Source organism: Manduca sexta, chromosome 12, assembly GCF_014839805.1.
Source record: "Manduca sexta isolate Smith_Timp_Sample1 chromosome 12, JHU_Msex_v1.0, whole genome shotgun sequence".
In the NCBI taxonomy this organism is placed as follows: Eukaryota; Metazoa; Arthropoda; class Insecta; order Lepidoptera; family Sphingidae; genus Manduca; species Manduca sexta.
The window spans coordinates 10,263,992-10,287,415 of NC_051126.1; the positions used below are offsets into that span (position 1 = coordinate 10,263,992).

At 32.7% G+C, this 23,424-nt stretch overlaps 1 protein-coding gene across 3 annotated transcripts in view; it reads right to left on the reverse strand.

Annotated features, from left to right (window-relative positions):
* Positions 1-1,025: 1,025 nt before the first annotated feature.
* Positions 1,026-23,424, reverse strand: part of LOC115443631 (cytoglobin-1) — a 31,480-nt gene continuing 9,081 nt past the window's right edge. Inside the window, exons 1-4 of one of the 3 annotated variants that reach the window (XM_030169105.2) lie at positions 17,540-17,667; positions 12,928-13,088; positions 3,841-4,066; positions 1,026-3,504 (exon numbers count right to left, since the gene is read on the reverse strand). In XM_030169105.2, coding sequence (XP_030024965.1) covers positions 3,367-3,504; positions 3,841-4,066; positions 12,928-13,088; positions 17,540-17,623 — 609 coding nt within the window. In that variant the 5' untranslated portion in view covers positions 17,624-17,667 and the 3' untranslated portion in view covers positions 1,026-3,366. Of the gene's footprint in view, positions 3,505-3,840; positions 4,067-12,927; positions 13,089-14,507; positions 14,622-17,539; positions 17,668-23,424 lie in introns of those variants that run through there. The other 2 variants (XM_030169109.1, XM_030169108.2) reach the window with 2 other exon arrangements.

Here is a 23,424-nt window from a genome sequence, read left to right on the forward strand (position 1 = left end):
TCCTCGTTTATCTTTCATTACTTGTAGCAGGTTTTAATTGAATGTAGATGTATTTTCAAAGTAGTATAAGCACACGAATTTAGTGGAACCGCCGCGGTATTCGTAATTAAGAACATCAACCGTAAGTTGTGAGGGACAAAGTTGAAAAACGTTTTTATTCGCATATTTAAGAAGAACCGTAAACATGAATTGAAAGTTTTATTTAACTAAATTACGAAAATATCTAGTCTCTCGTTAGTAGAAGCTGCAATTGCCAATAAGCAGGAGATATACTTACTTCATGCAGAACTCTACATTACCAATACAGGTATCTATTATAATAAAATATGACGTTATAAATGGTTAGTGTCGATGTCATATCAAAATGTCGTATGTTTAAATACCCTGTTTTAGGAAATATAAAAAAATATTTTTTACTGTATCTATTTAACTATAACCTTAAAATTTTTTGTTAACTGGTATATGGAAAATTTTAAACATACGAACGTTTGCATTTTTTTTTATAATAATCAAACATACAACATTTTGATATGACAGCGGGGTCATTTTTTAGTGCATGAAAGTTTTGTAGGCTTTGGTAATAAATAACCGATCATACGGTCCCTCGCCGAACATACGGCTTTGTGCAATTTGTTCCATACTTGACGGCGCGCGAGATACAGCAGGTATATGAAAAGATTTATGGATAGTTTCTTTAAAAAAATAAATTTGCATTTTTTAGAAGAAAGTTATATACCAAAATATTCTTTATTAAATTGTCTAGCTAATAGTGTTGGTTTGCAAATTAAAATGAGGTTAACTTTAGCATAAGATGAACAGAATCGATAATTTTAGTGGCAATTATTAAATATTAACGAAAAAGTATACACATAAAAAATTTGACAATCAATGTTAAGATAGATAACCATATAGCAGAAATATTGTGATTGTTTTTTTTACGTGTATTATAAATTTTGGATAGCTTTTAAAAATACGGTTAGTTTGCTGTTTTGGTGCAGGGAATGCCTTAAAGAAAAATGACAAGATTTACTTCATATAAAATTTATTGCTGAATAAAATATTTACAGAATATATCTTTGATAACAATTGTACAATTACAAAATTCTATAGACGTATTTACATAATATTAATAGCTACTTAGGTACAATTTGCGTCTAAATGGAAGATGTTTAAGCTTGAATGAATTAAATTCTTTAATCTTGAGTACACCTCCAAAGTATTATTTTACGAAACGTTGTCTTTTAAAGATTACACATTAATAAATTTTGATACAATATTATGTATTTATATTATGTATGACATACCATAAAAAAATAATTATACTAAAGTACTATCTTATTGACGAATGACAAGTATTCTATTTAGGGCCTGTTTTACAAGTATCTAGTATATTTCATCTGACAGTTATCGTTATATAAATAGCTTATGTAGATAGTTGCTTTTATACCATTTGTTTGGGAGCATAGATTAGAGTCCGACTTTTGTATTTGGTCGGCTTATACATTTATGTGACGAGTGGCATTTATTCAGAAAAATAAAAGTAATAATTGTCAATAAAATGCAAAAACTAGTTTTATTTCAATTTACTCAGAAGTTGTAAAACAGGCATTAATTATTATGAAAGTACTAACTTACTGACTAATGACAAGTATTCTATAGACTAACGGAAAATAGGATAAATAAGATTCAAAGTGGTGAAAATAAACCAACCATAGATCGAAATTATACCGAATCAAGTATCTTAGCTGTTCCAACAATTCCAATGATCCTTCTTTTCGTTAAAAAGAGAAAGAACGTTTATTTTTGTCGCTATATTTAGAGATAAGTTTGGATATAAACTTCATTCTATTTACTCTTATTCATCCCATTTTACATCATGTGATAAATACACTAAGTCAATGCATAAAGGTAATCTTCGAACCCTATAAAATTTTTGGTAAACGCTTATGTATAGTGAAAATTGGTCACAATTGTGCAGTACTGAACTCTAATGTAGGTCATGAATTGGAGATGAATTCTAAATATTACAAACATAAATAGCCAGGCATTTTGAAGTTTATTTGATTTCTAATGAAGAAATTACGTTATTAATAAAAATCATACGCCTTACTGAATGCTGTTTATATTTGTGAACAGTGGTGAATGGTGAAATTTTCCGAAAAAGAACCTGAGTCAACTTATAAGTACTAAGAATATGCATAAATGCATTTTATTTAACAAGGGAAGGTTATATAGGCCCTTCGTCACTGTTGCGATGGTTATTTAGCGTTTTATCTTTTCATGTTAAATGACATTCAAGGTCAGAAGAAACATGTAAGTAATACATTGTAAAACTATAGCAGACGTTAGTAGCGTGTACTAGGAAAGTCCTAAATATATATTTCATTCCTGTAAACAAGTCGACCATCAAATTTAATATATTTTTATTTTTTTTCACTTCTCTATATAAAGTTTAATTATGATAAAACCCACACTCTGTGCGCGCAATCTGCTTAGACAATGGTACGACCATCGATATATGATACAACGTTAACTTTTCATATGATAATATATGTATAGATGAATATTTTTTGGGCCTAAACGAATCCTCCCTTTGCCAATCACTATTAATTTGTTAAGGCCAACTTCGCATCCAAGATCCTTTAGGAAAAGTGAGTGGTGAACATAACTTCAAATAAGCCAGCAAAAAAATCTATCATTGCGCTATAATTTTACTAATAACGTAAAACATACAGAGACTCACGCCTTTAATCCCCGAAGGAGTAGGCAGAGGTGCAACTGATGCACTCACTTTCCGCCGGGCGTATTCGGCCCCATGATAGGGGGCGAGCCTATCGCCATTACGGGCACATATTCTAGACTCCGACCTGATACTGAGTACAAAAATCCAATATCACTTGTCCGACCTGGGGATCGAACCCGAGACTCAGCATCGCAGTCGTACCGTAACACAACTACACCACCGAGGTCAATTTGTAATAATGTTTGTATTAAATTATGGATTAATAAAGCTTTTTCACTTTTTCAGTAAAGTATTATATCCACACGAGTAGAGCTGCTAACAAAAGCTAATACTAAAAAAACCGTGGGGTTTCTTTTTAAAAGCTATTACGAATTATCTACTAAAAAACCTTTACAGTTGTTACGTTAAATGCCACTCGCTTGCATACAACAAAACACGTTTAAAATCACACTATTCTTCCGAACCATTCACGCATCAAAATACAATACAATAGAGCTCAGCTATTGAAGTGTTCGTGAAGATATCCAACTGGTCCTAATAAAGATTTGAATGGAACGTAGATTATACTGGCTCGCCTTTCAAGCGATTACACTAAACTACTTTTGTGAATGGTTGACAATCTGTTATCTGGTCTCGGCGGCGTTCAGGGTCTCGAACAAGTGCTTGTACCAAAAGTCGACTGTCTTACTCCAAGAGCCGAGCGTCGCTGCGTCAAGGTGTAGCACTTCGATGAACATTTTCACTATGACCTCTTTTAAATCCTAGAAAGATAAAAGTAGTGATATAGGATGCTTGCAGAGTACACACGCATAGTCACTAAGAGCGTGTAAACAGTTTATTTGAGTGTATTTGTTACTCATTATTCATAGTCATATTTATTCGCCAAGCTTGAGGCATTAGATAAGACCTATTCGTCAAATAAATTTTAGTCCAGCTGAATATTGAAGTGTGATAATTAAATTGTTTCGTTCCCGTAACTTTGTAATTTTTTATTCTGCTGTATTATTCACCGAATAGCATTTGCCTGAAAATTAGAAAAACCCTAAATCGAAGTATAATACATACTTCGTTTTTAGTACATGGAAACCATAACTTACATGAAAGTGTTTCTCTTTAATCTGCCTCTTCCTATGTGAGTCACCTATTTTGTTCATCATTACGGCTACAATCTCAGGCTGGTTCAGATTGATGATGGCTAGATTGAGTGAACTCATCAGGTTAATAACATGCGCCTTGAACTGGGTGTTGTTAATGTATTCTTCTTCAGGCAGTTTCCTCACCATTCTGAAGAATTCTTTTGAATCTGGATACGCTCGGAAGAACCTGTTGACAAAACGTAATTACTTAATAAATTAGAATTTCATCACATTATGATTCATAACATTGATAACCTTTTTGTATTTATTTTGATATAAGACTCCAGCGGCATTTGTGATGTTCCCGATTAGATGAGCCTATCTTCAGTGCTCTACGAAGCAAGATATAAGTCTAATCAATAATAAACTAGTTTTAAAATAATTTATTTGCAAATCGGATGGACAATGTGAATAAATAATACATGAAATATAAATAAAAGATGAACCAACATGTTAGTTTAACTTATCTAAACTGAAGCTTAATTTTGTCGAATCGCAGAATTTTGGTAAATAAATCATAAATTAGGAGGGTGCGGTGTCTGAAAGACAGCTTGTGTAATGAGCCATCTTTTTTCCATAAAGTTGAGAAATACACGAAAAGTCTGTCTATACGTATTATAAAACAAAGTCCCCTTTTCTGTCTATCTGTATGTTATCGATTTTCTCAAAATCTACTGAACGGATTTTTATGAAATTTGGTATGGAGACAGTTTAAGACCCTGGGACTTCAAATCTTTAGAGGATAAATTCAATCCCAGGAAAATATATCGCAGGACTTTTATTCCAGAAAACTTCTACAAGCGGACGAAGCCCCGAGCAAAAGCTAGTTCTATAATAAACTTATTATAACTAAAGAACAATAGGTACATAAAGTCATAAAGACGCCAAGTTTTTTCGATATGATTTTAGCAGCCATAACTTATTTTTCAGTTTAGCAACTGCCGAAACTGTAACAAGTTTGAAAAGTTGTTATTTTACCCTCCGTTATCAAAACTTGTTACGGGAATGCATTATTCATTCTTTTAGTTTGTTTCGCAACGGTTTTACGTGTTTATTCAAATTGAGTTTTGTTATATTTGAAGTTTTTCTTGTTTTATATTTTAAAAGTAACGAAAAGATTGTTTAGCCCAATGAGGTATCATGTAATAATAGTGTTTAATCTTGAGTCTAATCTATTAACAAATTAAGAACATAGATTTCATAATTAATATTTTATACCGGAGTTATACCTATACATGATCGTACAATCCAAAATATCCTTTTTGTATAATATTTTTTTTATAGAGAACATTATTATACAAAATGTTTATAAAGGGATTTTTGAGTCTAATATTTTCCGTTTTGGAGTAAACATCACATCGAGCAGGCTTCTGCTTTATTTGTATTCTTCAGGTTTGATGGATGGTTCGCTTCCTGGCTGCAAGGCTGTTTGCACGTGTGCTCTCTATAAGTCTTCACTCTTCATTGTCTTTTGTGTTCATTATAGATTGTACGGCCTATGAATTCTGATTGCAAAAAGGATTGAATGCAAAACTTAAAATGGCAGTTGTTTATTTGGTTCGTATTCAGTTTTATATGGGAGAGTTCGTCGGGGTGCTTTTTATGTTATGATGTTTATGTCTGGGTGTATTTTTTTAGAAAGGGTATAATAGCATTGTGTTATGGTTTAAAGTTGTGTAATTGGGCATTATGAGACTTAAAGCTATGTTACAGTTGATCGTTGCTCTACCACGCCATTGCACTTAAAAATTTCTGGTTATTTTACTTTTATAGATCTGGTTGTAGGTTTAAAAAATTACCTACCTTGTATTGTTTTTCACAATAATTTTTGTTCTACGTACTTAAACGAATGTAATCCCATCAGGTTTAAGCCCACAGATGCTCTAACTACCAAAAGAAGACTGTTAAATATATTTTCCTTCTATAAATATTATATAACCGCTGAGACACAGCGCGAGTTAGAAACGAAAGGTCACGGGTTTAATTTCAGCAAATATTAATTTGAACTACAAATAGCTCTATTATATACATACTTGAGTATGTTGGAATCTTTTTCTATATTTAATCTTTAAGGGCGACTAGCGCATTGTCATATAATGCTTTATAATTCGAAATTTTTAGAATGTGGCAAAAAGGCGACATGAGAATTCGTGTCGTTTGATTATGATTAGTCAAGAGAATAACACGTGACTCACAGGTTGGTTTCTCGACCAATCACAATCATCACAATTAAACGAAGATTTGTATCGCGTTTGTTTTGGCCAGTAAGCCAGCGGTTTGCTTATCTTGTGGTCCATAATGATTTTTTACATAACATTTCATTTGTAGCAAACATTAGACAGCGATATAACGTAGCTTCATAGATTTTTTCCTTTTCAGGGTTAGGCACTAGGCTTGCAACACATTTTGCACATTATTTTAGGAAACAGGTAAGGGAGCGAGCCTTTTGCAATCCTATATATGTGTAATATATAACTTAAATAGTGAAGGTATTTGAGTATATCACTGCATTTAAATGCTTAGTAACTTTCGGTTAGAACAAGGTAAAAGAGGTAATAATTTGTGGTATTCGATAAATTCCTGAGTGATAACAATTTGTAATAAATTATTTCCCGTTGAGAAGGAAGTGTCGCGTATGACGTCAATTTACCTCGTTAATATTTTTAGGTTAAAACTTTCACTTATGAATTATTTTTTATTTTGTTTAAGTCCCAGTGTATAATGGATACGGCAAAATTGGCGTTATAAATAATATTTTTAATTTTCACATTCAAATTGTGAGAAGTCTAGACGGAATTGCGTTTTATTATTTAGTCCACCGAAGTTGCTTTTCGATTAAGTTCGGTCATCGCATGTCACAATAAAATATAAATGCTGTCTGGGGCAGGTGACCGCGACCTCCTCTGAATCCGATATTCAATTTATTTTATCAAGTTTTAAAACTTTATTCCGATTTTGTTTCACTTAAAGATTTCTTATATTTACGCGAATGTTAGACATGGAAATAAACTATTTTGCGGATTTTATCGCCATTTCTGTATAATTTTTCCCAATGTTTCGAAAAGTTTGCAGCCTTCGCGGTCACGGGGTGGACTCTAGTTCTGTTTCACTTGTTTAACTATTATCTTCTCTTATTAATATTGTAAATACGAAAGTTTGTGAAATGTTTGGATGTTTTTTAGAAGTAGACTCTAAAATGGCTGAATGAATTTGGTTGAAATTTGGCACCTACATATCACGTGCTGTGGATTAACACATAGGCTACTTTGCATCCCGGTAATCCCGGTGCGGTATAGCGGGAAAGCCTTTAAACATGGGCGAGCAAGCAACACCTAGTAGGTCGTAAATATTTTTTTTTTATATATGTGGTAATAATATGCTAGCCAAGCTATTCTAAGTTACTTAGTTGTCAACCCGCAAAAAATATGTTCCTATAGCAACTTATAAAGATTTCTTCGGCGTCCCAAAGGATCCCCAAGTTACCCCAAAATCCTACCTATTATGCAGCTTACACCTTGGATTCTGCTCCGATTTGGTATTTGCATGAAGTTATGTAAATTGAAAGAAAGCAAAGCCCCAGGAAATTAGACTGAATAACGTTAAATGTTCAAACCAGACTGACCATATACGTAACGAGCTATATCTACTAAGCTTGCCATTTAACGGTGATCCACAAAATGGAGAAACTCCTAAAAGGATACTTCAGCATTTAAGATAATCAATCAATTATTATGATGATTCAATTAACATAAAATTAATATTTCAACTGTTTACGATATATTTTGGCATAAAATTATCATTATTTATTTGTTAATGGGGATGGGATCAAAGATGTGTCAGTGTGTAAACATGTTTTGGGTCACGTTTTAAGAACTGAAGGTAGGTATGCCTGCATCACAAAATACTCAAAAAATACCTTTCTTATTATCAGTGGTAAAATACTCTGAGTAAAATACACAAAAATGACAAGTCAATAAAGGCCTTGGAATGTAATTGTCATTATTTAAGGGACGTTTTGACATTGCGTTAATAAATTAAACCATATACCTACTTGTCTTCTTGAAAACAACTCTTTACCATACGATATTCTCACGTACAATGAAAATATGTAAGTGTCGAACAAATAAATATTAATAAAAACTACTTATATTTTTATATGCCCTAAGAACTTCTATTAGGCGACGAAAATTTATCGGAGCACAACACAACACACATCATATTCACATTAAATTACAAAATTAAAAAATAATCAGAAACCTAAAATCGAGATTTTTGGAATATTTGTTATACATAAATAATTTTTGGCACAATGTTAGCGTAACTAAAAACGAATGGTGTCATTTAGTAACGCATTGTAAAAATGATCCGGTATAATAATTCCAAAGTTCCAAGTCAATACTAATTATAATAAAGATATTTCAAAATATTCTCATTCTTATTAGTTGGTTCCATGTTGGTTTGACTTTACTTTTGTGCTACGTTTTTCTATTTATGGCCTCAATCGATGATATATTTCATAATCCGATAATGTAACCTTGTCATAGAACTAAATGTATGGCAATGCATTCATAAAACTATCAAATAATGAGTGATAATAATACATACTCACATTTCATTATAAATAGGGTAATAACTCGAGCATAGCAAAGCAAATAGCAATCAATAAATTGTAACCAAGTGTCTTTACAGCGACACCGAATGTATACAAAAGTTAACAGTGTAATGGTCTAGGCGAGTAATATTGGCATAAATTGGTCTTGATATATAGGCCACTTTGCCTATTTTGAGGTAAAGTAATAACTAAAACTAACAGTAGTATAAACGGAAATAAATCATTGGAAATACACCGACGCGGCCAAAATACTACAGGGCTGTGGGTTTCGCATTTCTAGTGCGATCGTACTACAATTTAGTTTAAATAATCTTTTTTTTTTTTTTTTATACTGGTCCGGCACCTGATGGTAGGTGGAGTGGGGTCCAAGAGAATGTCGATTGACAAGAAATGATTATTCCTCGACAGTCGACATAATTATGCCGGCCTGTTGGAACCGTATATACATAGGCTGAACTCAGAACGCGACATACGCAAATATTGTTTTAAACCCTTGTGTCCGGTGATCGCTATCCGGGGGGATATAAAATATATCCTACCATAAGCAAATATTAGTAGAGTTTTAGCTTCCTTAGTACTAAGCTGCGTGAGTTCTCAGTTATTCTGGCTGGACTTTGGGACCGAATGAGACAGAACATAATAAAATTTCGGCATAGTGTATCACGTTACAAATCGTTATCTGCAAAATTTAAATTCGTCCGCAAAGGTGCTTTACATAATAAAGTTGTACATTATTTTTATTATATTTAATAGCAATAAAATACTCTTTTATTAATTTATTTGTTATGCAGTCAAACACACTTCCCTTTTATATTATTGTTGTAATAAAAACAGTGTAAATGTTTTTCTGTCTTTCACTATTACAAATAGCCAGTACCTAACTTTGCTTCATAACAAGCTTGTGCATCAATGTAGCTTTCTTATTCTGAGTAATAATTACAATGATACGAATGAAATCACGAATAACATTAGTTTGATGTACTCATTCAACTCTATGCGATGTTTGCTGAGGCTAAAATTATTTTTCCTCATTCTAATCTGATTAAACTCAAGAATCTCCGTTGCAATTTCGTATCAGGTTCGCTCGTAAATAAATTTTAGACGCGAATAAGCATTTGCATCCGTACACGTCAGTTTAAACTACCGACGCGAAGATCGATCGATAAGTTATAAACCAGCAACCCTGTGCCAGCTACTCCGGATTTAACTGTGACATTTCCAGCTTTACGACCAGCTACTAAGTAGGAGATGTTGATTTATTACTCGTCACACTGACTTGTACATACAAAGTACTAACTTTAATAAACTACTAGCCGTGTGCCCAGTGATTAAATGCCCCTGTAGGATGAATTTTCAAATATTCGAAAACTTCATCTACGTTATGAAAGGAACCTGTTTGCAACAATGGCGAATTTTTTTCCAAGGTATACCCAACACAACACTAATATGCATAAATACGTTTTACAAATTGTTCTTATGTGAATTATATTTTACATAAATTACGAAAGGGAAACCGGTAAGAATGAGGTCATATGGACCCTTCGTCACTGGGTTGCAAAGTAATAGTTCTTGATAAATGTCCAAATAAATTGAAACGAAATCTAGAAAGTACCATAGCTATTATACAAATGACGTTCGCCATTTCATGGGTCAAAGCTATGGAGCATTTACTTTTAGTGGTTGGACGCTCCATAGCTTAATATAATTCACATAAGAACAATTTGTAAAACGTATTTATGCATATTAGTGTTGTGTTGGGTATACCTTGGAAAAAAATTCACCATTGTTGCAAACAGGTTTCTTTCATAACGTAGGTGAGGTTTGCGAATTTTTGGAAATTCATTCCATTGGGACATATAGCATATTATAGCTTTGACCCATGAAATGACGTTCGCCATTTCATGGGTCAAAGCTATTGAGCGTCCAACCACTAAAAGTAAATGCTTATTATGGTAATTATGTTTTTTATATAAAACTTCTTGACTACGATATGTTGATATTTGCAATACTAATAGCTATTAAACATTAAATACGACAAATCAACAAAATTATGTGATAACGTGTTTTTGTAAGTATTTTTATTTATTTATTTATTTATTTGCACTTTATATACATAATAAGTATATCGGCGGACTTAATGCCAAAGGCATTCTCTCCCAGTCAACCTAAGGGTGGTGCAGAGATAAATAAGGTAGGTGCATAAGGATATTTAATAATACATAAACATACATAAAAGTAACTATAATGTAAAACTATATTAAATACAAACATAATATAAGTAATATTATAAATACATAAAATACAGATTATAAATACATAAATATATAATATGTACTCGTATATACTAATAATATAAAGTTTAGAATTAAAGTGACAACTCTTCTGCTTCTTTTAACAAAAGCTGCCGTACTCTCCTTTTGAAGGCAAGCCGAGAAGTAGCCACTCTAATTTCGAGGGGATTTTTAGCAAAGTACATAAAAATGACTAGCGGTTTTTAAGACAAATCATACTATCACGTTCAGTCATAAATTAATAAAACGAGAGAAAAGTATTTCATAAAAGATATATATCGTTTAGAGTAATTTTTCTTATTCTGTACATTGTGCTCTACCTTTTCAAGGAATAAAAGTTTCTGTTCGTATTTTTCTTAAAAGGATTAGTGATGTAATTCACTGTATACATAGACAAACGCAATCCTAGATTGTCGCATAAACAAATGGATTTTTAACACATAAGTAATATTCATATTTCGTTATATTAATAACACAACTATCGCAAATAGAATATGGGAGCAGTCAGTAACGGCCTTAGAGAAGAGAATGGCAACTTTCCAGGGCATCGCGTTTTCAAGAGGCGCACATAACATTTCCTTCTTTCGATAATTGGGTAAAAAGGCCACACAAAAATTTGCCACCTAAAGCTTCTCATTATATAGCCACTTCTGGCTCCACTTAACTAATAATAATAAAGATAAGAAGATATTGTTATCTTATCAATATGCTTGTGCATATTGATAAAAAACTCGATTTTGATGTTAAAATCGATTTCTTAAATGATTTGATATCGTCCGTGTATATGACAATACATTATTTAGAGAGCGTATATTAAGGCTTATAATAGTTCTTTGCATGTAAACTGCGCGATCGATTTTACTCGCGACGAGTTGCTGTAAGCTTTTAAATCGATTGTATTAAAAATGTAGAACCGTCTAGTCTAACGTTTAGTACTCTGGGGATTGCATCTCAGGAAAATGTAATCAAATAATACATACATCTTACCCGACCTTGGAATTGAAGCCTGGACCCTTCAGTGCACAATATATACCTACTGTCATTGAAATTAAACTACTTTTCGGATTCTATTGCGGTTTTTTATATCCGCGATAGAATCTGAAAAGTAGTTTAATTTCAATGTCTAACATTTGCGTAAACATAAGAAATCATTATATTTACTGTCACCAAAAGAATACAATCTTCGATCGTTTTTAAGTCAGCAGTAATTCGGCCAATTTCGCATAACTATTACAGACGACAATAGCTATATTATGTCACAAAATATGTACGATGTTTTGCGAAGTAACGTTTTTCTTATTCAGGCACGACAATGTGGCTGTACTGCACCTGGGCCCTCATTCTTTATGATAGTGTAAACGCGTAACGCGGCCGTGTCATGTTATCTTTGAGAAATGTGCGTGGAATGGTATTCTGTAAGCCAAATTTCTATAGTCCTAAACATGATGCGTTGTGTTCCGTGCTTGTTACGTACTGTTAAAATAACGTGCGGGATAGAGAATAAGGCCCCTGATGGCAAGCGCAATGCTATCTAGATAGAGTATCAAATGGCAACAGATGGCTATCTCACTAGCTCTTGCAAACTCATTTACTAATAAAAACAATCCAGTACTAATATTATTCCGTTAAAAGGGAGGTTTAAATTAACAGTTTTAATGCTAAATCTACTCTTATTAATATCCACTAGCCCAAAAGCTAAATTAACTTTTTAACGAAATCGGACTTCAATCACATAGTCCCACTTACATTCAGAGTTTAAAGGCAATTCGTGCCAGTCGCTTTGTAAATGTTTTTGCTGGCTGGAAGCTGTTTACAGTTTGTCAAACATGCTGTTTGCGAAAGAACGTGCTTCAAAGATTGTTGATTTTGTGAGTGTCCTCTTTTTACCTGAAGCTTTGATTGCAATTGCCATGTGTGAATTAAACTTTTCGTATCGCGTTACTTTGTGAATAAATGATTTTAGAACAAATCAGTTTTTTTACGATACATGTAACAGTACTGGAGATATAACAACCTAATTGTCTATGTGAAAATTTATTTCATTTCACTGCGCTCATCGCGCCGAGATATAAGTCTCACAATGTCCAATAACACTAGCTACAAAAAAGAAATAAACAAAGCGTTGTCTGTTATTAAAAAACTTACCTTTTTAGCAGTTCGGTTCCTGTAACAACTAAATTAGCGTAGACCGGGGCCCAGGACTTCTGTACGGCGTAGATATCTCGCCGCGATAGACCGGAAATCGGGTTCACTTCGTCTGGGTCTCCGCCCCACCAAATATAGCTCAACCAGCCGCCCATTGTTAGCTACGACAAACAAAACATTTCGTTAGATCCTATTGCTTTAATAAATATAAATCGGTCATTGTATTCAACTATTTTTATTTCTTCGTCGAAAGAAAACAATTTAGCGATTTTTATTGTATTAATTTTATTTTGATTGTGTAGTTCGCAAAGTTACAACATTCTGTCTGATAGTAAGAAGAAAATAACACAATGTGTCAACAAGTTACGGCGGGAACTTGCATGATTTACAAATAATATCTTTAATAAAATCTTTAGGTTTGAAAATGTTAATCTATAAAAATATTCCTTATTAAATTGTTTATTTAATAGTATTAGTAACAAATGAAAATTATGTGTAGTTTAGGAAAAGATGCACAAAATCAACAATTGTAGTGTTTTTATTTTAAAATTAATGACACAATATCTACATTATAAAAAAACGCAACTACCAAAGTTAAGATAACAATATTTTAGAAATATGATGTAATTTTTTTACTAAAATATGTTTTAAAATATCGAGTGGTCAGCTTCTAAAAATACGATCAGCGCGCTGTTCGGGAAAATCTTAATACGGATTATTTCACAAAACTGCATTACCCCAATAACTTTACGTCAAGTTATGTTTTAATAAATATCGAAATATTGGCATACGACCGCGCATCTACAACTATAGCAATAGCTCGAATAAACATACTGATATTTTTGAATCGTTAATCGGAATTTTCTTATCAACCACTGAGTATTAAAATTGTTATTTGATGTTTATTTTAAACTGTGTGTAAAAAAAGTAATACGGAGAATAAACTTGTGGCAGATAATAAAGATAATAGGGTTTGAGATGGTTATGTTAAATATTGTTTTAGTAAAAGTATGTTTTGCACCGTATTTAACTTGTCATTGTACATATAATTGATCTCTAGTCTAACAAAACTCCAAATATAGACTGCGAGATACTTATAATTAATAAATAAAAATGGAATATAAAACATTAAGAAGAAAAAATTATAATCTCAGCAGCACTACAACACATCAATTAGTATTTTATGAAACAAAAAATTATTAATATGACTCCGAATTTAAAGCAATAAAATCAAAAATATCCTTTTCTTTTCCTTTTTATGGAAAATCTTTAAATGATGTAGCTACCCGCTCACTATCAAGCCGTTATCAATAAACGATCCCAATCTCAATCTTCGATCCGATTCCGAAGATGAACCCATCAAAATAACTTATTTGTAATCATGTCAAAAAATCTTTGTTCTCATTAGCCCAATATTGAGATAGATTGAAAAAAGCGATTGGGATAGATTATTGAAAATGGCGATAAAAGAGAAGCGGCGTAAACTTTTTCAACAAAAACTCAAAATATAATGAATACATCCAATGTCTCAATAACAATAAAAAAAAAATATTGAATGAAAAAAAACTATAACCACTCACATGCACTAAAACTTTTAGTAGTGTAACTCTTTAGGAGCTCCGAGCCTTTGGAGTCGCGTGAAATTAGGGCAGGTCCTACCTCAACGGGCGTTCGCGCCGTTCTGTCACTTCTGGGACATAATATTATTATAAATCCGATTGCCCCAGAGAAGGGTATTTTGTATGTTTATATTTTAGTTAGCTGGTGGAATTTATCATGTGATGTTATTCTTAAATTATTGAGTGACGAACACATTATTTGTTTTCATTGTTGTTATCGGAGTGATTTATTTGCTTTTGTTTGACACTATATAGCTAATTTCAATTGAATATGCAAAAAAGCGTAAAAGTTATCCTCATTAGTCGATATTATATATTATTAGTTGATTGTACGTAGCACAAAGAGGAATTCAATTTCCGGATAAAAATAACAGTGAATGTTTCGAACAATGGAAAAAAAGAACTTCTTTTATTATTGACTAAGTTCCGCTCGCAGCTTCGCCCGCGTGGATTTCGGACTTCAAAAATGGAGGAGGTGCTCAATTTGTCGGGATGTTTTTTTTAAGTATGGTGGTATGCAGGTGGTCCGATTGTCCTGTCAGGGTCTGATGATGGGATCCTGGTGAAATCGAAGGAAGCTTATAGCATGATTCAGTATTCACGCGTGATGGCTTATTATTAGCGTATTTCATGTATAACTTTGGTGTTTCTATACCGATTTCTATGATTCTTTTTATGGAATATTTAATAATGTTAATTTTTTTAATTAGGGATGACTGAGAGTGTTATAAACGTAAGAGTAGACAAATATAATGAGAAAGCTTCGAACTGCTAAGCTATCGGGAGTTACACGTGTTATTGTGAGTCAACCATAAAAGATAGACATATGCTGTCGTGGGATATTTTTACATAATTTTAAGGAGAACATTTCCGTCATACATGATTTCTGCGTAGCTTTAACCATTAAGGTTGCACACGTCACGGAAGCTTAAAAAATGGAGTAACTTCTCCCGTTTTCCCAACATTTCCCTTCACTGCTCTGCTCCTATTAATTTTAGCGTGATGAAAAGTATACTATAACCAGCACAGGAGTATGACAAATAATTGTACCAAGTTTCGTTAAAATCCGTCGAGTAGTTTTTGTTTCTATAACGGTTATACATATATAGGCTGCGGGCGGAAGCTAGTAAGTAATAAAAACGAAAAAAAACCTGGAACGAAACGGCTAAATACATAAACTAATTTATATTTTTAATCGAAAATCGTCTCAGAATATTATATAGGTACTATGTGACAAAATGATCATTTTAGAATACTAGCTTTCAATCAAAGTTGGTTATTAGTTCCATTTCCTGGTGGTAGATTACTTGTATGTGAAGGGTTGTCTGGTTATTTATCACCGCAATGTCTATTTCTACTACTAAGCAACAGTGTGCGCGCACTGTTGAGTTTTCAAGGGTCTTTCACCCAGCGTAATTTTTGGGCATTATGAGCTTTAACATCTTATATCTCAGGGTGAAGATCACGGTGGAGTGGCACTTTATAATTCCAAGTTCTGTATGGGACTGCTAATGTTTATGCTCGTATCGCTTACCATCAAACGAGCGGCATGTTCGTCTCGTCATTTAACTAATAACTACATAGTGTGGAATAAGGACAGGTAAGAAAGAAGGAGATAAAAACATTAGTTTTCCTTTTTTCCAGGTTATTTATAGGCGTAATCTCTATAAATAACCTGGAAACACCTCTATGACTAACCTCTCTGTATGCTAAGGTGGTTTGGGCATTTGGAGAGGATGGATGATAAGAGACTGACAAAGAGGGTTTATAAGGCGAATGTGGATGGAAGAGCCGGTAGGGGTCGACCGCACCGAACCTTCGAATGTCAGATATCTGACATTCTCAGTAAAGGCCAGGTCAAAAGCACCCGGAACCGGAGGGAATGCATGAAAGGATTAATGAAGGTTGAGGAAGCGCGAGAAGTATGCCAGGACCGTGCAAAGTGGCAATCTATAGTCTCTGCCTACCCCTATGGGATAAAGGCGTGATACTATGTATGTATGTATGTAATCTCTATAAGCCATACTAGTCAACTGTACTTGGCAGTGAGGAAGAGTGAAATTTTCCTAAAGAGAATCCGATATAATATGTAGGTACCAATATGCATAGATGATTCTTCTAATGATAATTAGAATTCACATAAGATACGAAAGGGAAGTCGGTAGGAATCAAGTTATATGGACCCTTCGCTACTGGTAGTTGGAGCTTATTAAAATATTATGAAAAATATATGTAACCAAAGAATTCTAAGATTATATAGAGCGGACATTAGATAGATTGTCATACAAAACTTTTGCGCTTATATAGTGGTTACTCAACCTATCGTGAAATAGCAAAATACTAATGTAAAATACTTCATATTTTGTCAATATCATGATTTGCACGTTTTTAATGGGAATATTGGCATAATAATCACTCTAAATATATTATTTTTGTATTAAAATCTAAGGGCGCTGTAACATCTTGTCATACGGACATTTTAAATAAAACAACTTATTACCAATTGGTAATAACTTTGGAGTAAAAATTTGGCCTTAATGTCTGGTCTATAATAAACTATATTGTTTGATGTCTTTGTATGTAACTTATTAGCAAGGATGTTATTTGAACGGTCATTCAACAACTGATTGCATGCACAATTTGCTTTTAATAGAGTATATTTTTTGATTTTTCAATGTTATGAAAAAGTAATTAATTTTTAAAATATATCTGCTTTTTTGGACGGAACCAGTTAATAAATATTTATTTTTGAGATTCTATCTATTACCTTTTACTCGTGAGTATGTTTGCATTCGAATCTGTTCAAAATAATAGTAACCCTAGCACTCAATTATGGAGCTTCTTATTAGTAACAGACTTTTTACAATATGTAGTAGCAAGGAACAGTTGCACGTTCAAACAAAAAAAAATCTCTCTACATAATAATATGGATAGCATTTTAAATAACTAATCATTATTAACGGCATGGTTTAAAAAAAACTTTCAAATAATACCTTCTGTCGAACTTTAACTCTCTTCAATACAATAACAGCGCACAACAATAAGAAAATCGACGACAAATACACAAAAAGCAACATTGTACTAAATGAAATAACGAACCTCTCTACACAATTAGCAATTACTGTCTGAGTTTAACTAAATTAACACAAGCGTTTTGTAAACGTCGCAATGTTAATAGTGGTGAAAATTATCTTGGTCACAAGACAAAAATAAATAATGTAACATAACAACAAAGTCATACGCATTTTCCCCCTTAGTAAATACGTAAGCAAATACAAGTGACTAAGATGTATGCCTTGTTTGGAATCAAACTAAGTCTAAGGACTGAGGTTCAGTTTTTCATAATATATAATATAATTTGGTTAATCATATATAAACTATTTGTTTTTTATTAAATGTACATTTAATTTGTTTATGCTGTATTCTTTTTTGATGTCGTAGAACGATCACACGTGAACCAAAAAAATCGGACAAAGAGGCTTTCGCCGATGACTCCTCACACAACACCTTTTGTATTTATTCGTATATAGGTATACACCATGATAAACTAGATTCTCGGAAGTGGTAATAAAGGTTATTTTGATTCGAATTTTTACGGCAGTTCTTAAAAAGTATACTCACTTATTAAACTTTGATAAGGCAGTATTATTCTAAACAATTAATTGCAAAAAATAACCATACTTGCGCAGTATTTTTGCGTTATTCGTTCTTACCCTTATCCGAACTTACCCAACTGCACTTACTTGAAAAAGTGCATTGCACTGACCACATTACTATGAAATAAATCGACGTTTGACGCGACGCCTACTAATATTTTAACTTATCAGTCAATACCCGCTGCATTAGTCTCCTTAATGCATATTTGATATTATATAAGCAGTAAAGAGGTGAATAAACACACAGAAGACGTCTCGTCGTACTAAACTAATATTTATCTGTTATACAAAGACCTACATGTGACGATAGACCGCGTGCTTTACAAATATGGCTGTGTTCTTTAACATATTTGTGACTGCATTCTAATTTTGGCCTTTATTGTTTTATAGGACGTATGCCAAGATTAAGATATAACTAGTAAGACATACCATTAAAACCCATGTTTAAGATCGACAGATTTTTCCTGTGTAACCATAAACTATTTAAGTTGCTGGCTGGTCATATGATTTGTTTAATTATTAAAAAAATAATGGAATTCAGACGTTCGAAAGGTGTATTCCAAATAGCCATTATAACATACAGAAGTTCGTTGTTTTTCAATAATACCCCATAATTTTTCATCATGATCTGACTCTATATTGTTATAGAATCAAATCATCTAAGCCCTTGCCGTCTAGTAACATATAATACTCAGAATTATGTAACATAAAATTGATTGTTTTTATTGCATTTTATAAAAGCAATTTATTGATGGTACCATCAAAATTTCACGCAATGAATTCGGTCAATTTTTATTTTTTAAAATAATAGCTAGTGAATATTCAAATGGAACCGCTGCCATTGCTCCGTGTTCAATTAATTCAAGTTTGATGGGTGGCCGCCAAACGAATTGAACCTCAATAATTGTGTCGACCTCGTATCGAGTTTTCAAGCTTTTTATTCCAATTGACTTTGCGCGTCTTCAAACAAGACTCATTTACGATCTCATTGTGCCTTCTCACAATTCAGAGTTATTACGCACAAATTACGTAATACATATATCATTTATAATGTTATATTTATCGATAAACACAAATATCAATACAGAAAGGCTTAAGGTTATGGATGTCAGCAAAAAAATATTAGTACGAAATGTCATTGAGCTCAGCAATCAATGGCACGTTGAATATTCGTACAGATGTACATTGTACACATATGATCATGCCTTTTATCATTATAGTTCAAACTTAAAAAAACGACATTAAATTAAAAAAAAAAAAAAATGGATTTTATTGCGTTTTTTACATAAAAAAAAATCCTGAGGTTTAAAAAAAAAGTTTTGCTCTACGTCCTCGAAGTCCGTGCTCCTAGACCAATAAAATAAGAATGGGATCGTTTCGAAGCCAAAGAATTATAAATCGGACCATAGATAAATTATCGTTGAACACACATTTAAAAAATACGATGTATTGAGTAACCACCTGTTGAAGTTGGTTAATAACAAATACTTATAATAGGTACTCAAATTAGAAAGAAGGGCACTCATAAAGATTGATAAATACAAAAATTGTATTCATTTAAGTATAATTTATAATTAAATATTACAACTTTACATGCCTTTGATCAATGGATTGGCCGGTTAGAATAAAGGAATTGTTTATTTTTCTTTTGTAAATCTGCAACCAATCACTACAAGCGTTGTCTAAAGATTCAGATATCCATAATTCCGAGAAAATGATTCAAGCTCCAGTTCAAAATATTATCTGACGAATATACTGCAAAGAAATACTTTCGTAATTTCCAATTTATCAGACACCTTGTTGACTTCAAATTAAGTGATTTCAAAAATAAAACAGCGACCTCAGGCTATCTCTGACGTAAAAAACGGTCTTTAAAAAGGTATCAACCGCGATCGAAATGCGCAAATTAACAGTGGAGGTTAATTGCGGTCGTCCACGATTGATGGCTCAAGTTCTCGATCCCTTTTGTGTTCAATAAACAGTTGTTATATGACCTGTAATAGCGAAACTACCTACTAATTCTAAAGCCATAAGAATCGCCAAAACACGAACGTCGAATAAAGAGACAATTTGAAACAATAGAAACGAAGTTTGACAAATTGACCGTACTTTGATTCTTAATGATATAAAATTACCTGTAATATGACTATTGTAAGGTAGACTGTAAACTAGAGAGTAAAAGAATGTCCGATAAATCGTATCGATGTAAATCACCACAATTTCTCAAACTCGATGAAGTAAAACCTAGTGCGTGGCCTGTAGAGAATAGGGTATAGTGCTGACGTAGTACAGTCAATTCATTTATGGTAGTAATCGATGTTTTTATAAGAATTGCGCATGTGTGTGCGAAATTAGTGTATGATTAACTGGGATTACTTCGTATTCTTTGAAACTTTTTTCTACATAAACAGACGTATGAAACTGACGTATCCAATTAGTTTATTGTTTACGACTGTAATCTTGTTTGCATGACACTGTGAACTTATAATCAAATCATGTGACCGAAGTTCTGATTTCTCAATGACTCGCACGTGTGGTCTCGGATTGATAAAGGAACTTTTCGGAATGTCGGAAAACGTATAACAAATGTTCATAGTATTTTCGTGTGCCGCCATTATTGAATAGATTTTAATACTTTCAAATTCGAAACTTACAATTGACTTGAACAACGAGTAGAAATTGTTGTCGTTATCACCTTGTTTCCAAGAAACTATAAAGTAGTGTAGTGACACTACTTTATAGTTATATTAGAAAATTCAAAATTCAATAAGCTGTAATATGTTCAATTCAATTCAATTCCTGTAATATGTTCGTCATTCGTACCTACGTAGTTATAGTAAGTGTAAAAGCCATATGTGTAACAGCGGAATTTTCCTAAAAACAAACTTTTTAGTCTACTTCTTAGCACTATTGTGTAAAAACCGTGAAAAATAATCTTTAAAAATAAAAATATTTTTAGTATCTGATGTCAATAATAATGAGTTAGCTAAAATACTCTTCATACTGACCGGTGCTTATAAGTCGCGTGTGAATTGTCTCTCTAAACAAATACAATTATTGTATCTAATTAGACTCAATTGTTGTGTTTCGGTTAATTGGACATTGTAACAGCGGCGTTGCTATAATTAAAGAAACTCTTACATAAACTTGGCACCCTAAGCCGTATTGCTCTTTTTTTTTAATATATGGCTAATAAAAATGTGAACATCGTATTATTTTAGATAGGCGGTGGACGTTGCGACAGTCGCGCGAACTGTTTTATAGATTTTGGTTGGATATGGATTGTTGTGTGCTACACTGTTTGTCAGTTTTTTTTTGCATTGCTAGATGTAGCCTATCATCTGTATTGTGCTTTTCCATTGAAATATTTCCGATAATAATATGCAAATTTTGCTTATTAAGAAAATAATATTGGTACAGCCAATGACAATTTACAAATAGACACGTCATACACTAACAAAATGTCACATAAAAACGGCGCACTATTTGCTATATTCACGTACCTGTACATATAATTACAAATTGGCTCGAAAAAGGAATAAAAAGATGCAGCATACATTTGTTAGAAAAGGATATATATATATATCGACAGTTACGTAACAACAACGTTAGTGCCGCACGCTCATTGGCCGTTAAGTCGGGCAATTACCTTACTTTCGTCTTGCCGGTATTGAGCTCGGACAACGTATCTATGTAATAAAAACATCTTAGGGTACAACATTATCGAGTGAGATATTACTTATAATATAAAAACGAAAGTTTGTGAAAATGCTTGGATGTTTGTTAGAAGTAAACGAAGAAACAACGGATTTTGGATCAAATTTGGCACATGGGTAGACCATGTCCAGAATTAGGAGAATGAGATCCTTCTCATCCTAGTAATTTACTTCCATGGCAAATAACAGTTCTTTTAATCAGATTTTTAAATAAATGGCCGGCACTGTACATGCTTGTAGAAACTTCCGAAGTGCGAAAATTTTTCACGCGGGGAAAGCACAAGCAACAATTATTAAATAATATTTACAGTTAATTAAAGGTTAATATCATCTTGGTCCCATTTCATTACAATGTAATTTCACCTGATTCATAGTTTCAATTAACCCAACACGTAATACCGACGCAGAGATTTTATGAGGAAATCCCATCGCATAATATTGCAATCATAATAATACGTGTTTTACATTTTATCCCACTTGTTGTTTGGACATGCTCTGTTCTCAATTGCAATTGGTATATTTGCGTCACCACTACGATGCGGACTAAGTACAATCAGCAACAAAAGTAGGTGAACAAATCTAAAACTTCAAAACGCTTCTACAAATTAACTTCCATCGAAATATTGTTTTTGTCTGAGATAAAAAGTAAACTATCTGATGTTTCTTTTAATGAAGAAAACAATGTTGTTGTTGCGAATACAAACTTTTAAAGGCGATTTAAAATTAATAATTTGTTTACCTACTTTTATGCCTGACTGCACCTACTAGATGTGACGTATATTAGTAATCAGTAATCAGTTTGTTTAATTTAGACCACAGAATTAATTGATACCAATGTTGCTGCCAGAGGCTGCTTGACAGAGCATCGGTAGTGCTTTCCTAACCTGTTGTCAAGTAAAGTTGAGAAGAAAAGTGTGAGAGAGATAAAGTGAACGTCATGATTGTACAAGACAATTTTTTGTCATAGATCTAGAAAAACAGATGTGAATTGTAATTTTTTTTTTCTCTTTACAGAGTTTGTTTTTTTATATTGCGAGGAGATTTCCTAGTCTTCTCATATCTATAAATTAGTAAAGTTGTGCGACTGAAGAAAACCCGGTTCGTAATAAAGGCCTTTATCCATGATTTAGGTATTTTTCCTATTGTACTGCTAAAACATACGACATTTTGTTGATTTTATATGTTGAAATTAAATCTTTTTTTTTCATAAGTAGTTTTTATGAAGATTTTTAAATTCGGTGGGCCTTCAAAGGTTGCGATACTTATCTTCCCACTTCTATTCTTTATGATGTAAGCAGAGACGACACTTGTGTCTCTATTGCTAGCTGAGTTTAATTCCATAGATGTGCCCAAGGCCAGGCCTTTATAATTATGTTGTTAAAAATCAAAGAGTTCTAGTATAACTAAGTATACTGTCTAATGCCTTTGGTGAAAATCGTCTTTTGGCTGATCTTTGTATGAATATATTATAAGTGCAATGCAGACAAATACCTGAAAGTGAGTTTT